Source organism: Quercus lobata, chromosome 5, assembly GCF_001633185.2.
Source record: "Quercus lobata isolate SW786 chromosome 5, ValleyOak3.0 Primary Assembly, whole genome shotgun sequence".
NCBI classification, from domain to species: domain Eukaryota; kingdom Viridiplantae; phylum Streptophyta; class Magnoliopsida; order Fagales; family Fagaceae; genus Quercus; species Quercus lobata.
In genome coordinates this window covers 51504490-51521650 of record NC_044908.1, presented here as the reverse complement: position 1 = coordinate 51521650, position 17161 = coordinate 51504490, and the positions used below count along the sequence as shown (strand labels likewise).

General features: G+C 32.6%; 1 protein-coding gene across 1 annotated transcript; it reads right to left on the bottom strand.

Annotated features, from left to right (window-relative positions):
- Nucleotides 1–2101: 2101 nt before the first annotated feature.
- On the bottom strand, nt 2102–16651 carry LOC115990648 (probable LRR receptor-like serine/threonine-protein kinase At1g07650). The gene is made up of 24 exons (XM_031114459.1): nt 16552–16651; nt 13371–13548; nt 12506–12577; nt 12347–12415; nt 12198–12269; nt 11836–11907; nt 11637–11708; nt 11426–11497; nt 11262–11333; nt 11067–11138; nt 10903–10974; nt 10080–10148; nt 9473–9538; nt 9047–9109; nt 8931–8966; nt 8786–8826; nt 8175–8551; nt 7911–8106; nt 7475–7615; nt 6493–6611; nt 6136–6346; nt 5790–6027; nt 4168–4318; nt 2102–2476 (listed from the first exon to the last, which is right to left on the bottom strand). The coding sequence occupies exons 1-24, from the start codon at nt 16649–16651 to the stop codon at nt 2102–2104; spliced, it is 3006 nt and encodes a 1001-aa protein (XP_030970319.1).
- Nucleotides 16652–17161: the final 510 nt, after the last annotated feature.

The window sequence follows — 17161 nt, the reverse complement described above, 5'->3', positions numbered from 1 at the left end:
CCGCTCTGATACCAAATAAAAGTTCAAATAGTGTATAAAACACTATGAATGTTTAGACCCCCAATAACAAAATTACCAATTCAAGCTTTATGACAAAAAATAAGTGTGCAGAACATGAATAAGCTCAATACAGAATTGATAAACAATATAAACCAAATAAAATCACATCCACAACAGAAATTAAATAGCAAAGATTAAAGGAAGAGAGATGCAAATACAAGGACAACACACAATATGTTATCAAAGAGGAAACCGAAACTCTCGGCGTAAAACCTCTTCGCCGCCCTCCAAGCAGTAAGTAATCCACTAGAAAATATAGTTGGGATACATGAACAGCAATAGACCCTCCAAGCCTAATCTACCCAGTGTACCTAAGCCCTCAAAACTTCTTACTCCAACGAGGTTGCGTTAAACCTCTCTCTTTTCTAGCTTCCCGGATTCTGCTACTTGACCATAACATCAACCAATGTGAAATTGGTTCCTTCCTAACTACTTCCCAAAGTATCAAACAGCCCTCTCACAAAAATGGATATGGTGAGAAAAGGTTTTGGTAATAAGCTTCTTAAGGATTTAACAATGGAGAGGAAGAGAGTTGAGGAATTTGAAGAGTCTCTTAATGAAGATTGGGGATGAATAGATCTTGTTTTTCTCTAGGGTTTCTTTCTCAAAATTCTCTCTGGAAGCTCTCTTTCTTTTGTGGGTAAAAGGAGTATTTATACTAGGGTGAGAATGGAATGTGAAGAGTCAGGTTTTTCAAAACAAGGCTGGCTCACGGCTTGATTGAGTCGCGAGTTCTAGCCATGAGGTAACTGAATGGCAAGTTGTCTTATTTTGTCCTGTAATGCTCCAGCTGGCATGACGCTTCAACTTCTGGCATGCTTGGCATGTGTGCGACTTCTGGCAGCTTGCAACCGCGAGTCACCCGCGAGATCCAGTCGTGAGTCCCTGTTTTTCTTGTACACTCTTGAGCATTTCTTCACACTATCTCACTCACTATCCTTATAAGAATCCTACCTAAATACAAGGTTACTAATTGCTGAAATACAAGCAAATTTGGCATAGAATAAAGCCAACAAAATTGTTGATTAAATTCAATCTTACAGTCATCAGCATCAAGTGCTAACTAATAAGCAGCTTGAAATTATGTTTTTTTGCAAACGGGTGGATATGGAGAAGGCATATACAACCAGATGGTAATAGCCCGCTATGTAAAGGTGAGAGGTAAACAATGATACATTGCCTTTGGACTTGCATATATTAGCTGCATATAATGCGTACGTAGTTAATAAGCATGAGAAAGCTGTAGAAAAAAAACATCGCGTGGAGCACTGAGCTGGACTAGGAATTCTTTCAAGCTTTAGATCAAAATCTGGACAGAAATGGGATGGAGTTGTGTGCGGTTACGATGTATTTTCTGTGGCGAAGATCAATTTTTTTTTTTTTCCCTCTATTTGAAGAGTTTTTAAGAGTAGTTTAGTCAAAATTATGTCCACGAATTTGATGAGGATATGTCGAAGATTTTCTTTTTGTCTAAAATTAAATTATTTTTGGAGCCTTAGATTAAACTAGTTCTTAAGTTATAAATTGAGGCTAATTTTTTTTTTTTTTTAAATCACTCTTTTTCTTTACTTTTTTAAATCACTATACTGTGACACTGTCTAATGTAAAATTTGCAATCATCAAGAAGGAATAATTTTGGAAAATACCGTTTAGCTTCATGCCTTCATCTTATTAGAGTAAATACTGCTCCACAAGTTGACAACGGGCTAAATAAATGAGTGCGCTTTTCACAGAGCAATGTCTCTCTGCCAACCAAATCCCATTCAAAGTATTATCTTGGAAATAAATTAAAACCACAAAACTCAGTTTTTAATCATTAAACAAGCACATTGCCTGTCACATAAGCTGGAGGCTTAGTTGCTTTTATTTTATATATATGACACAGGTTCAAGGTATACATTTTTTATTTTTTATTTTTTTGAACCGTAGATTATCATTAGATCTAACAGTGAGCAAAACACTACTAACAATGTTTGTAGAGTTGTCACATACCTATGTTAACTAATTTGACTTAAAATCCCATATTTATTGCCATCCACACTCATTCATTTTGATTAGTGGAATAGATATTGTTGGTAGATGTAGAAGAAGAGCCGATCCATGTTGCATTCGGTGATTGAATAAGGCTCTGACTTTCCATTGAGTTTGGTCGTGAGCCCTCACCATATTGATCTCTTAAGGCTTCAAACCCCCATTCATCACCATAAATACTTGGACCTCTAGTCAATTCGTCAATGACTATTCGGCCTTCAAGCATGCTCACTACTGCAGTCATGACAGGCCTAAGCACTGGTGATGGATTAGTGCATAATAAAGCTACTTTAATCATTCTAAGTGCCTCTTCCTTGCTGAAATCAGACCCCAATTCTGGATCCACCAATTCCATCAAATCCCCTCTCTGTTGTAACACGATGGCCTAAAATGACGAATAAAAAGAGTATGTAAGTTACTAAAAGAAAAAACAAACAATTCAATTCTGCCTTTTTCTATCAATGATGTTCCCCAAGTTAGCAAACAATAGGCTACCATGTTAATTAAATGGGAAAAATACTATCACACACATAGTACACACTCACAAAAAATAAGGAAAAAATTATTTGAAGTCACAATTTGGAAGTTGAATGAAATTGAGACTTTAAGTCATGTTTTCCCTTGTTTTGTGTGAGTGGATGTACTATGTGTGTAATAGTGCGTGAAATAAACATCACTCTAATTAAAATATGAAAAGAAAATTAACAGTTAATAATGAAAAAAAAAATGGTATTTTCATTAAAATACAAAAGCAATTAATATCTACATTTGCTTTGTAAATTCATCCTTTTTCATTTATTAGCCAAACATAATTTAATTTTCCTGTATTTTAAAGATATCTAAGGATTTTTTTTTTTTTGGTGTGTGTCTGTTTTTGTTCATAAAAGAAGTAGAAGTTTGGAGATCAAATCCAAGTTTTTCATTGAAAGAACTTACGAACATTTTTTTCCATCCGATAATTAGAACCCATGGACAGTGTTATTAATTGAATTATATGATGTTAAGACAACATCACTAATCAGCACATCACTTTAATTCCAATAAATAAAAATTAGTTATGCTTGTAAGTGAACAAAAACTGTTTATGAACAATTCAAGCTCGTCTTGAAAAAAGTTTTTTTATGGTTTTTTTTTGGTTTGTTGCTGAATGAAATATTATTAACCAAAACTAAGAAAAACATTATGGAGAATCCTGGGCAGCCTTACCCAAGACAACTTTAACAAAACTTGCCGGGAAGGGGGGCTAAATCCCATATAAAACAACTACAAATAGAGCTATGTAGAGACCACTTAGCTAACATATTAGTAGCAAGATTTGCATCCCTATAAACCCACCTTGATTTAATGGCTTCAAAACTTTTATGTTTGATTTTTAGCAAACAAGTCAACTCAAGCCCAAGTTTGGGTTTGAATATTAAACTAGACAAATTAAAACATATTAATGTGTTCATGAATAAGCTTATGAACATGAAAGTTTGATTTGACAATATATAGTGTTATAGTTTTATACGTATACTTGTCTAAAATTATGTTAATATAGAATGGATTACGTAAGTTTGAAAATAGGTACATATAATATCAAATTAGTTATTATATGTTATTGATAATATAGAGTGCATTAGTGAAAATTCATAGATTTGTGAAGGGATAAAAAATTTAGTCATGATTTTATTATATATGGGAAAATAATAAGCTCGTGCTTGTTCGACAAAAAATCATGTTTGAAATAAAATCAAATGAACAATCCCTAAAATTTTAATACTTGGCTCAGCACGGCTCAACTCATTTACAGCCCCTTATGCAACTTAAACCTTGAAGATACAAATAAAAAAATTAAAAAAAAAAAAAAAAAAAAAACTGCATAATTTGCCTAACTCTCTCACATGTATGTTTTCAACTAAATGATGTTTATTTTCCAACTTGAACCCAATGAAACATAAAGCAGGTTGACCTAGTCAAATTAGAGTGGTTCCAAAAGAAGATACTTGGGGTTCATATTTCTACCAAAAAAAAACTTTGGTTCATTATATTTTTTTTAGTTGTACGTTTAAACAACATGTGAATGATGTATCTTACCCAATCTAAAAGGCATATGAAGTTCTGATCTGGTCTATATTTCATGTTGTTCTTCCCAGCAATAATTTCCAATGCAACAACTCCAAAATTATAAACATCTGCTTTGTAGGTTAGATGACCCCATAATGCATATTCTGGTGCCATATAGCCACTGCAACAAATAAATTTATCATGATATTTGGTTCACTAATATGATCTTATAAACTTCTGAATCAAAAAAGGCCAACATTAGACAATTACCAACCATCAGATTATCAATCAATTGTTATGTATGCAATTTGCAATTAATAAGGCCACCACAAGTGAGTTTAGCTTCATTGAGCTAGAAGCAATAATAAAACAACTAAAGCAAGAGTAATAAGTAGATTAAAATAGAGATATTGTGTTTTCTAAAAGTGGCAAAATAGATCAAATTTAATGAGTAGTTGCACTAAAAGATTTTTTTTGGGATGTGGGGGGGGGGGGGGGGGGGGGGGGAATTATTCCATACATCCAGTCTGCTATATCTCCCTGTTTATGTGAGAAGGTGGGGACATTATGGTTTGGCAATAGAATTTGACCTATAATGATAATTGATTTTGTTGGATTTGATTCATCGTGATTGGTGCTAATGGCAGTTTCAAGAATGTCTAGTGTTACTTTGAATGGTGAATAGCACTGAAAACCACCTAGAAGTGAAGCTATTAGTGTTGTATAGTTAGAATGCTTGTTGGATCAATTGCATGATGAAGATAAGGTGAGGTGGACTCTTGCAACAAGTGGTGGTTTTCTTGCCATTCTACTTAGGATGCCATAAGAGTTTGGAGTGGTGAGGTGGGTTGGTGGAAATTGGTGTGGAATACTATTGTGGTGAGGTGGATTGCCATTCTAGTCCCTTCTCTTAAACTGTTTGTAAGTGAGTTGGTGGCGTCCTGGCAAGAGTGTCCCCTATGACTGTTTGGAGTTTGATGCAATCGGGGTGCTCTCAGGTGGCTAGTAAAGTTGTTATGGCAGCAACAATATATCACATTTTGAGGTTGAGAAATCAGATACTGCATTAGGGCCCATTGATTTCCAAGAATCACATGGCGAAGAATATCTTGAATGATGTGAGATGGAGGCCTGAGGCTTTTCTTCCTTCCATACCCTTAATCGGTGGTCAGGCTCTCTGCTCTAAGCTGAGAATTTAGCTGCAAATGGGCTTTGTTTCATGCTGCCAGATTTGTTGTCCAGCTTCTTGCTGTTTGTGGCTAGCTATTGGCAGGGTTTGACAATGTGTCTGGGGTTTTGGAGGTTCATCTGTTGTACCAGGTGCTTATATAGCTGCTGGTTTTAGTAATTGCAGATAAGTTGCTATGTGTTAAGGTGAATTGTGTTGTTGCCAAGTAGATATAAGATCCAGTCAAATACTTTGGTCAACACTCTTTTGACAGTATTTTCTATACTTGTCTTAGTGCAGAGATTTCATTCCGAACATATTTTGGTGTACTTTTAGGGCACAACTCAAATTACCAATGTATAAGATCAACTCAATTCACTATACCTTATAATCAAGATCTGTAGAGGTAATGAAATAGAAGAGAGGGAAAAAATAGACTCCAAAAGGAAGTATAGAGGGGGCAAAAGAAAGAAGGTCAGCTCACATTGTTCCAGCAATTCTGGTGCTAATGTGTGTGTTCTCCTCTTCATCGAGCTTGGCCAAACCAAAGTCAGAGATCTTAGGGTTAAGGTCTCTGTCAAGCAACACATTAGTAGATTTGATGTCTCTATGAACAATTTTTAGAGTTGATTCCTCCTGCAAGAAAGCCAGGCCTTTTGCTATACCAACACATATTTTCTGTCTTGTAGGCCAGTCCAATTTTAATCGGTTATCTGTAGGACCTGAAATTGATGTCCAAGACCCAATCAATGAAATTCATGATTAGTGTCTGTCCTCATTATTCTATTATCAACATAAAATGCATGGTAAGGTATAAAATATTAGCTTACCAAACAAAGCACGTGCGAGGCTATTGTTTTCCATGTTCTCATATACCAACAATAATTGTTTTCCTTCAATACAACATCCATACAGTCTAACAAGATTTGGATGTTGTAAACCAGATATCATGCCTATTTCATTCACAAATTCACGGCTTCCTTGCCTTGATTTTGATGAAAGTTGCTTAACCGCAATTACAGTACCATCAGATAGTATACCCTGCATTGAGAATTGAAAACTATACTTTTTCAGGTATGTATTTTATTGTGTAACCTTTCAAATGTATATCTATAAGGAGAAAAAGAATAAGAATAAATGAATGAAAAGAAAAATCATTCTAAAATAGAAAAAGAGTTGTTAGGTACCTTGTAAACTGATCCAAAACCACCCTCCCCCAGTTTGTTTGTAGCATTGAAGTTATTAGTGGCAGCTTTTATTTGTCTATATGTAAAATAACCAGTTTGTAGGTCTAATCCTTTTAACTCTGTCAGAGGCATCAACTAAGATGTCAAAATGCATCTTACAGTATAACAAGAACAATGTTAAAAAAAAAAAAAAAAAAAAAAAGAATCTTAAAGAGGATAAGAAAATAAAAGGCTTTTGGATGGCACTATATTGTAGCAAAGGTTCCTTGGGGGATGCGCTGGGGGGGGGGGGGTGTGAAGGAGAAATATATGAAGGATGAACAAGTAGAGGAAACCATAAGTTTTTAGATTTTATCTTTTTCCTCTTTCTCAATTACAAGTACTTTATTGGGAATCAAAAAATTAAATGGAAAGGTGAAATATTCCATTCATTTATCATAGAATGAGATGGCTTGATACTTGTCACAAGATCATTTTGCAACTAAAATAAGAATATTAAACAAACAAACCAAATTTCATGCGACTTTGAGGACAAGTTGAGAGTGAAATCTTTTAAAATAATACTTTCTCTATCAGAAACTTGGTTTATAAAAACCTTTAGACATCACTCGACTACAAAGAACTTAAGCCAAAAACACATTATTCATTTGAAAATTTACTATATGGAGATTTTATAAAAAATAAGCAATGATAAAAGCTTTTTTTTTTTTTTTTTTTTTGCATGATTCCATGGGCTCATTAACATCAAAATTGGAACTAAATGACCCAAATCATCATGCATCATCCCAAAGAAAAGATCATACACTCTAAGCCTAGAAATCCTACTGTTTCTTTTTAAAATGTACTTTGGAATGCTGATCATCTAGGGAAAGATAAAGAAAAATAAAATTTTTCATTTTCTATACATTGTTCCAACTTCCTGCCATAGTAAGAGATAGTGAACTGTCCTCTATAATTTCCACATAAGATTTGCATAGATTACCATTTTCCCTTGATTTCCTCCCTCCCAAACAACCTTTCCACCAAAGAATGCCCAAAATCATAAAAATGAGGAGTAGCACTACAACTATAGCTCCAACCACAATGGATATCTTCATCTTGCCATCATCAGGAAGACTGAAATCTACAGAAAATAAAAATAACTAAGGACAGTAATTTTAAGACTGCATTCTGAAATATAGTTAGCACCATACAGAAAATCCAAAGCAAGATAGCAACAGATGGTTAAAAGACAAATAAAGTTTTTTGTAGTCTTCCATCTAAATGTACTTCAACATGGTCTTCAGTCTTTCATCAAAATGCAGATACCTATGGATTTCTAGATCCACTAAAATCCTATGATTCCACAGTTCATCAATCTAATCTAATTATGGAAAAAATTGGACAACAACAAGATTCTCAATCGCCAATACAATTACCAGCTTCCACAGAGATAGCTGATATGAGGGGACCATATGTTCCTCTCGTTGGGGCAGCTGTTGTTCCTTTCCCAGCCCAAAAAAAGCGAATCATCAAAACTTTATTTGTTACATTTGCTTTATATTCCCAAACAACTGCTTTATCAATCCCTGGTGCAGCATTTTCAATATCAAAATCTTTCAACACCAGTTTTTCCTGCAGCAAATTAACTCAATTAACTCCTCTACTATAATATACAGATAGAAATAAATTTGATAGAATACCTGCACATATATATCAAATATCCGCCTTCCAAGACTGTAAAAAGATCTATTGTCTTTGATAACTATCTCTGCAAAGTGAAGTTTCAAATTATAAGGTCCGTTTGCTAGGCAGCGGGCATAGTATGTGATTGAAAGAGGAGACAGGCGTGCACTTGTGTATAGGTCAGACTCATTCATTTTGAGTATGGATACATCATTTGCTATATAGTCATTTGCGGTAGTGTTTAAATCCCAAAATCTTCCAGAGCTACTGAATCCCCAATACTCTCTCACACGAACATATTTCGCTGCACCAGCTGGGTCAACATCTGCTTCATACTTAATGTTTCCAATTGTGGTTGCTTTCCCACCACAATTTATATGCACTGAATACCAATCTACATAGAAGCAGTACCAAATCAAATACAAGCAAACATAATAGAACAGCAATGAAATTTCCATTTTATTGTTAAATAATTTATGTATTTGTCATATACAAGATGAAATATTTAACTAAACTCTTTTCTTCATTTTGGAAGGAAATTACAAAAGAGGAATGCCTGACTAGACAATTGAAGCATATTCCTTATCATAATTTGATTCAAATTGATATATTCATATATGATTATTACCTTTCAGACATGGAGACTCATCTAGGCACTCACGAATTGTTCTTAATTAGTGAAGTAGATAAAGAATGTCAGTTACCCAAATAAATTGGAAAAAAAAAAAAAAAAGCAGTGGTTTTTCGTAAAAGATTACAAATTTGAAGCTTACAACTTGTCCCTTCCAGAAAAGCTTTTGAAGAAATTTCTGATCCAAAGGAAAAAACAGTTAGTTTCAGAAAAGGTTATGAAGAGCAAAGTGTGTAAACCTTAAGAAGGCAGACTTACATGTTATCTGTACAAGTTGGTGCAGAGCCCTCTAACAAATTATTGTAAGAAAGATCTATTTGGCTGCACAAAAAGCAAGATTATTATATTGTACTTCACTATAACACCTGACAAGAACAACAAAGTACTTTTTATGAGTATTTTGCTAAAATTGTTAAAACTTTAAACTATTCATGGTGAAAAGTGTTAATATATTATGGTCCAAGACACCAAAACCTATTGTAGGCGAATATTAGTTTAGAATTCTCTACTCTATGAACCATAAACCAGTCCACCATTTGAATCACCAAGTCTGAGAGCAGTGTTCAAGTTTATGTATATAGTATCATGGTAAATTGGTAATAGACTAATAACTTTAAAAACATCTTTCTCTAGACTCACAAGTCAATGCAAAATTGAAGTAGAACTTAAAATGAAAACTCATACGATTTACTATTTCTGCTCGTGATCCAGTCCGGAACAGATCCAGTGAGCAAGTTGCTTGTCAGACACCTATTTAGTAAAAAAAGAAAAAAAAAAAAAACCAATATCACCAACTAAACAAATATAGCATGACTAAGTTTGGCCACCTATAATTTTCAGTAGCTTATTTGCTAAAAGGTGGGAAAAAATATGTTAGCTTATTACCAAAATGAGAAAGTTTATTTGGTAAAAGATGGGACAAAAAATGGATTTATGCAATTATTTTGGCTAAACTAATAGGATGCCAAATAGGCACATAGTGTATATAAGCTCATAGTTGCACTAACCAATAAAGAAAAAAAAAATGTTATGTTTTCCAAAGACAATTGAACTCAAACAATTTGGCTTTGTGTTTTACCATAATATAGTGCACCATTTAACCTATTCCAAAAGAAATGGAGAGTGTTCTAGTTTTAGGTGTATACAGAGTGAAGTTCATTGCAGATTCACCCATGGATGTTGGCCAAAAGCCAAACCTAGCTACATATGGTTATGCGATTTAGTTGCCTTATTGTTTATTTGAATTTATTCTACAATTGAACTAGGTTAAGGGTTTTGTTGTGAAGATTACAAGTATGTCAATTTTGTTAGACCACCAAAGTTTGGAATTGTTCCATCCAATCTGTTGAAGCTAAGATCTCTGCAAGGAAAAAAAAAAAGGTTTTATAACTATAAATCTGAACTCAATATAGAAAACGTTATAACACAAAATGTCAACTACTAAAAAAATGCAAGTTAAAATTAAGAACACAATATATTATAACAACTAATTGATTTAGAAACTCATTAATCAGTCAAGATAATTATGAGCTTTGTTACCACCAACTCCCTCAAATGGTACCCATTTTAGCTTAAGTTTCTATTCTAATTTTTATTGAAATAAATATGTGCTCTAAGTTCTAGATAATAAAGTATGGCTCAAAGTTTAAGTCCATAAATTTCTATATATTAATATCTAGTTATTATATTTTAAGAGCATTGTAATTCAACTGACATCTCTTAACGTTTCCATACGAAGCCATCCAGGATTTAACTTCCCACTCTCTTACTATAATTATCAAATTGTTAAAAAAAAATTTTTTAGGAAAAAAAAAAAAATCAAACCATCATATGTACGTGTGTGTGTGTATATATATATATATATATATATATATGAAAATTCTTCTCTCACACTCCTTATACACTCATCGTACACACTCTATAGGTTAAGGGTTTTACTTGATTATTGGGTTTTTTTGGATTTTGTTTCTAGTTTTGTCTTATATATATATATATAATAATAATTAACCATGTTCTATTCAAATGTCCAATCATCTGGGGGCAGCATACACTCATTTTCCATTAAAAAAGGCTAATAGTAAGAGGGTCAGGGAGAAATGACAGTATCACTATACAAGGTTTGAAGTTGGGTCATGTTCAATATAGATGTAGGAATTGGTCCAGAGATATTACAGCTCTTCAACATTCTGCAATGTAAATAAACTTCTGGTGAGCAAAACTATGGTAAATTTTGTTTTCATTCCACTCAATAGGATTGTTCAACAAAAGAATGACTTACAATCTTTTCATTTGTGTGTTGCTTCCTAAGTTTGGAAATTTTGAATCCCCTCCAACCAAGTCACTGATCCTTCTGCATAGAGTTGCACCATCAATAACTGTTAGCTCTCAGCATTAAATTTCATTAATTAAAACATCACGTGAGCATATCCTAGAGATTAAGTTAAGAATTGTTATCTTGAAAGGCAAAACTCACAGCTCAGTTAAGTTACTCAAGATAGAAATGCTAGAAGGAATTGGCCCCTCAAAACCACTAGCTTGGATCTCTCTGTTAACAATACAATTCAAATGGATTTAGGTCACACCTGAAACCTTTTACTTTAAAGAGATTTCGATAGGGATGTAAGAAAAAGCACATACAATTTCTCAAGTTGTTTCCAACTTCGGAAAAAGTCAGGCATTCTTCCAGTGAAGTTGTTACTACTAATTCTACTACATGTATCCCAAAACAAAAACATTATTGAACAAAATAAAAATAAGAAGAATTCTACAATCACGAAAATGACTAAAAATTTTTTCAAGGAAAATCTTAAAAGTACTATCAGCCACAGAAAAGTTTTCAACCACTTACAGTTCCGTTAATTTGGTCAACTTATTTAGGGCAACTGGCAACTCTCCTGAGAGATTGTTAGCACTAAGAATGCTACAGTCACCAAAATTAAAGTTGAGGTCATTTCACGTGTTCAGCATTAAGCAAATCAATGACAATTTAGAAATGACAAATCAAAATTTATTTGAAAAATTAAGGGAAAAAACACAAAGAAACTCACAGATTCTCCAAGTTAACCAACTTTCCAAGCTCAAGGGGAACCATTCCTGAAAACAAATTGTTCTCTATATTCCTGAATGTATAATATATTCTTAAATATTAAAGTCGGTTAGACCAAATGGAAGTATGACATAATTTACAGTCTATACGAAGAGTGATGATAGAAATACTACAATTTTTTCTGCGTAGAGCTCACAATCTGATGTGTCACCAATCACGAATAAAAAAATTCAATCGTTCATTCATTAGGTGATTGTAGTCCACCGATCACTTTTATTGTCACGTCAGTTTTGTAAGCTTTATGCTGTTAAATTGTTAGTAACTTGAGCATTTTCCAGAAAGAATGATAAAATAAGAGCATACATATATCTAAGTGTGGTAATGCGTCCCAAGAAGCTTGGAATTGGTCCTGATAAGTTGTTCACAGTGAGGGACCTGTAGCAAATTCATTTAATTAAATAAGAATGAGCCTTTAATGGCTAATCATGGACATGAACGGAGGGATCACTTACAAATATTCCAACTTTGCAGAAGCCCATTCTTGGGGTATGTTACCGCTAAGGAAGTTACGAGTGAGATCACTATAATCAAGACGAAATTGTGCAATTATGTGGTTAAATCAATGATGGAAGTGGTAATTAGTAAAACAAATAATGGGTACTCTTTCTTACAGGGACTTTAGGTAGGGTAGCTTCACTAGAGATCGTGGGAGCACACCGGCAAGATCCTGCCCTTTAGGAAACCTGTGTGACAAGAATATTTTGAATTGTTTAGAATAAAGAGGGAGAGAAAGAGAGATAAAACGAGAGAAAATTTTGGGATAGGATCTCTTATTAATGCTCTATTTCCTGCTCATTTTTAAAAAATTAAATAAATATTATGTGCTATACATCCAACCAAAAATTTGAAGGAATTGAAGATTCAATTGGAGTGGAGGGATCATTTTCCTAAAATTTTAAAGAACAATATATATTACATGCAAACTATTATACACACTTTTACACACACTCCAAAAGTAATGGAAATAATTCCGGATTTGGAGGTCGTAGCACTTTATTTTTTTTTTTTTTTGAGAAGATGGAAATCATGACTTTAATTTCAATTGAATAAAACAAACTCTACATATTGTATAATTTCTCAAGCAATACAATAAGACCGGTATATAGTAGTGGTGGCAATTTTTACCTAAACCTATTAACTCACCCATGATCCACTTAATTTGGTTAAGTTTTGACCCAACCAAAATGAAATATTTGGGTTAAATGAACAAGACCCAAATGGGTATTTCAATTACATAAGTCTTAGTAGGTAAGCCAACTAGGTATCCATCTAAAATTTAATGTTTAAACATAAAAAAAAAAAAAAAAATAAATAAATAAATAAATAAATAAAAAATTTAAAGAAGGAAGAAGCTACGGTAAACCCTAATAAGCTAAACCAGCTGCCACTTCTTCCATCTAATGAGGAGAAAATTTTCACACTATGCAGTTTGTTCTTATGATTGACTAGCAAAATAAAAGTCTAACTTTTACTTACAATGCAACGACGTGGCATACACTATTAGGGTAGGAGCAACTGCAAATGAGAGAATTGTTGTACAGTGGCCTCGAATCCAATTTTGGCGTTAACCAACTTGGCTCATTTTTGCACGGGTCCACACTGTTATTCCAATCTTTCTTTCCCAATTGTTCAGCTATTTCACCAAGGGCTTTCACTGCATGATAAATCAAACTTAATCAATTTCCTTTTAACCTTTTACCTTTTTTGTTGGCCTTTTTAGATTTAATACAATCAATAGAATTCAAATTCCTTAACCAAGTAATAAATTCAAATAATGTAATATTATGATCATAAAAATCTTAATTAAAGTTTAACTTAAAAATGTTATGTCCACAACATTTTCATAATAAATCTTATGTGGCAAGTTACTATTAGCTATTATAAATAGAGAAAAAAGTAATTTAAGTTATGGATTCAAATTAGAACCATAAAAACTTATCACCGTAAAACTTGAACTCTGAGATGCGCATTAAAAATTTTAAGAAAGGGAAGAAAAAAATCCAATTGTAATGCCTCATTAATGAATAAGAAATGAGCTGCCCCAAACAAATTAAAAGAATTAAGATCAAAATCTTCAAAGTTTTCTCAAGGTCTTTTCTTCTCCCACATTTTCTTTTGAGCTATGAGAAATTGAATAAGCAATTGGGCTCTTCATTGGGCCAACTGACTATGGGAATCCTATTTATGTAAAGTACTAAAATGGTTGGGCTAATGAGGTGGCATTGAGTTTGTTAATGCCTTCATTTCAACATAATAGGTTGAGAGGCTTGAATCTCACCTAATACCTTTTAGTGTTTCTAATTTAGCTATTTAGAGAAACAAGATTAAAACATAATATGGAGGACAAAATTAATTCTAAATTTTATTATTAGTATCAGAAAAAAATGTCTTAATTTATTAAATGGAAAAATATTAAAATAGTAAATATAAGATAAATGTAACCTATAATTTGTTTTCCCATGCTTGGTTTCAATTGATTTTTTCAAGCCTGGTTTAGAGTTAGTACATGCTTAAGCTATTCATACATAATTTAAGCTCACTATAAATAGATATTTCGAACAAGTAAAAATACATATAATCAATATATAGTCATTCTCTTATGTAGTTTAAACTTCAAAGATTCGTATAAAAATAAGATATTCACAAAAATTAGTTCAATACTTAAAAAATAAAATTAAAAATAAATTAACGTAGAAGTATATATATAATATGATCATATATTTGAAAATTTTAAAATATTCTATGTAGGCCTTGGCTTTCTAAAGATGATGCATGACTTTTTATTTTTTATTTTTTGATTAACTTAAAAGTATTAACATTTATTCTTTCTATCTAAGATTTCATTTTGTTGAAGTATCAAAATATGGGTTGATTGCAAAAGACTTTAAAAAGTATATAACATTGTTAAAGAATTATAAAATTCAACACATTAGTTAGAAAATGTTGTGATAATATGTTATGATTTCAGGGTTACATATAAGAATATTTTCCTTGATTACAATAGGAGAGTTAAAAGTTATTTTTACAATTTTAGATTGTTATTTTCTTGGCGCAATGGTCACTCTACATGTATAAGTACTTATGAAGTGTGAGGAGTAAGGGTTGGGGTTCAAATCTCTAGGAGAGAGCTCCACACACATATACACTTCAATTAGGTTAAAGTAGGTTGCGGTGTTGATCTAGGTTTTTGGTCACTATGGTTGATTGAGTTTGGTTTGGGTTTTTAGTTGGGTTGATCATAGTGATTTTTGGTAGGGTGCCAATGGTGCTATATGATCTACTAGTGGGTTTTTGGTTGGGTTAATCATAGTAAGTTTTTGATTGGGTGTGGGTGGATCGTGGTGGTTTTGGGTTTCAATGGTGTGTAGGTGATGTTAACTAGGGGGTGATCATTGTGGTTTCAATGGTTGCTATAGGTTGTGGATGATTCTGGTGGTGTCATGGGTTATAGGAAAATGAATGTATATTGGGATGTATACTTGTATGTTAAAATAGAAGATGGGATGTAGGGTATATTGTTAAGTGATGTGTTAAAAAAAATAAAACAGCATTTTGAGGTGCTAATTAGAGGATTCATTTGAGAACCGCTTATTTTGCTAGAAGTGAAAACTTTTTGCTAAAAAGTATGTAGAGATAAAGCTAAAAGTTGACTTTTGGAGCAATGAGACTAACTTTAAGAGAAAAATAAGTTAAAAAATAAAATAAACTAACTTTTTCTCAAATCCTAAACACAACCTAAATACTAAATTTTTAGCATCCCAAATGTGGATACTCTTATCCCCAAAAGATTTGAAAATCATGCAAAAGTAAAATCACACGTGCAGCATGTATGAAGACAAATCAATCACCGTCCATACCAAAGTTGGTGATGAAGGAAAGATTTGAATCTCGTTCCCGTTCTATAGTTAAGTTTTTTTTTTTTTTTTTTTTTTTTTTTTTAATAACACATTCTATAGTCAAGCTAGTGCAAAAGAGAGTGAGATTGGGAGTTAAAAATTTTAATTTTCAATTTTAACCTTAGGTGAGAAAAGTTGAAAAATTAAAAATTAAAATTAAACTCTGATACTCTCAATCATTGAAAAATTATTGCATCAATCCCGAAAGGAAACCTCTGGCTGTGGATGATATATCATATTTGAAAAAGACAAAGGTCCATATATATATATATATATATATATATTTTTTTTTTTCCCCCATATAACTGTCTTTCTCATATCCATGACCAATTCCCTGGCCAACCAAATTTTGGTGGGATTGTAAGGTTTAAAAATAATAATAATAATAATAATTTTTTTTTTGGTTAAAATTGTGAGTTGCTTATTATTATTATTTTTTTAAATCTGATGTGACAGAAAATTATTAGAGGTTTTCTAAACTTCCTTATAGAACCCTTTTTTAAAAAAAAATAAATAAATAAATAAACACACACTGACACACATGATACATCTATATAGAATTAAAGTAATCAATAGGAGAAATATATTGGATATCGCTATACTGTGTTCGCCCACTACTTCTAATGTATAGATGAACACAGCTGAATGTATAGATGTCCATTTCCATCAGTTTGAAAGAATAGATTTGATCCTATATATGAAGTAAGAAAATACAGAAATATATATGTATAGATAGAAGGCAGAGCAAAGAATGTCCTGACCTTCATCACTATGAGTTATCCCTGTTCCGGGTTGTGTTGCCATGCACATAAGTAACAAGAACACTATAAAACTAATGTAAGGAAGAACAAGACTCGCCATTATTGTTTGCTCTGCCGACTAGCTATTCCACGAGCTCTGCTTGCAAATTAAGTGCAGAAAGCCGTCCGACATATAGATATACTTGTTAAATGTCAAGGGACCACTACAATTTAAAGAGTAGGGCCGTTAACATTCAATAATTTTTGTTTTTGCTTTCGAATCTTCAATAGTTAGGACTATGCCCCATTCCTAAGATTAATGAGATTTCTTCATATTACAAAACCAAAGAAAAGGTAACTTTTAATTAAAAAAAAAAAGCCTTGTCACGAAATTTATTGTTGGCTTTTTAATGTGCTATCCATTTGTCAGGCCTTTTTTTAGGTTTGTAATGTGCTTTTCATTTATGGCCTGTTTGAAAGTTTAGAGAGGGAGGAGGGTAAAGGAGAATGATTGTGGGGAGTAGAGTAGAGGAGAATGGTTATCCTCCATCTTGTTTGGATGCTTTTAAAATTAGTAATAGGAACGGAGTAATTAGTTATTCTTCTTATTTGGATGATTTAAAAATTAGGA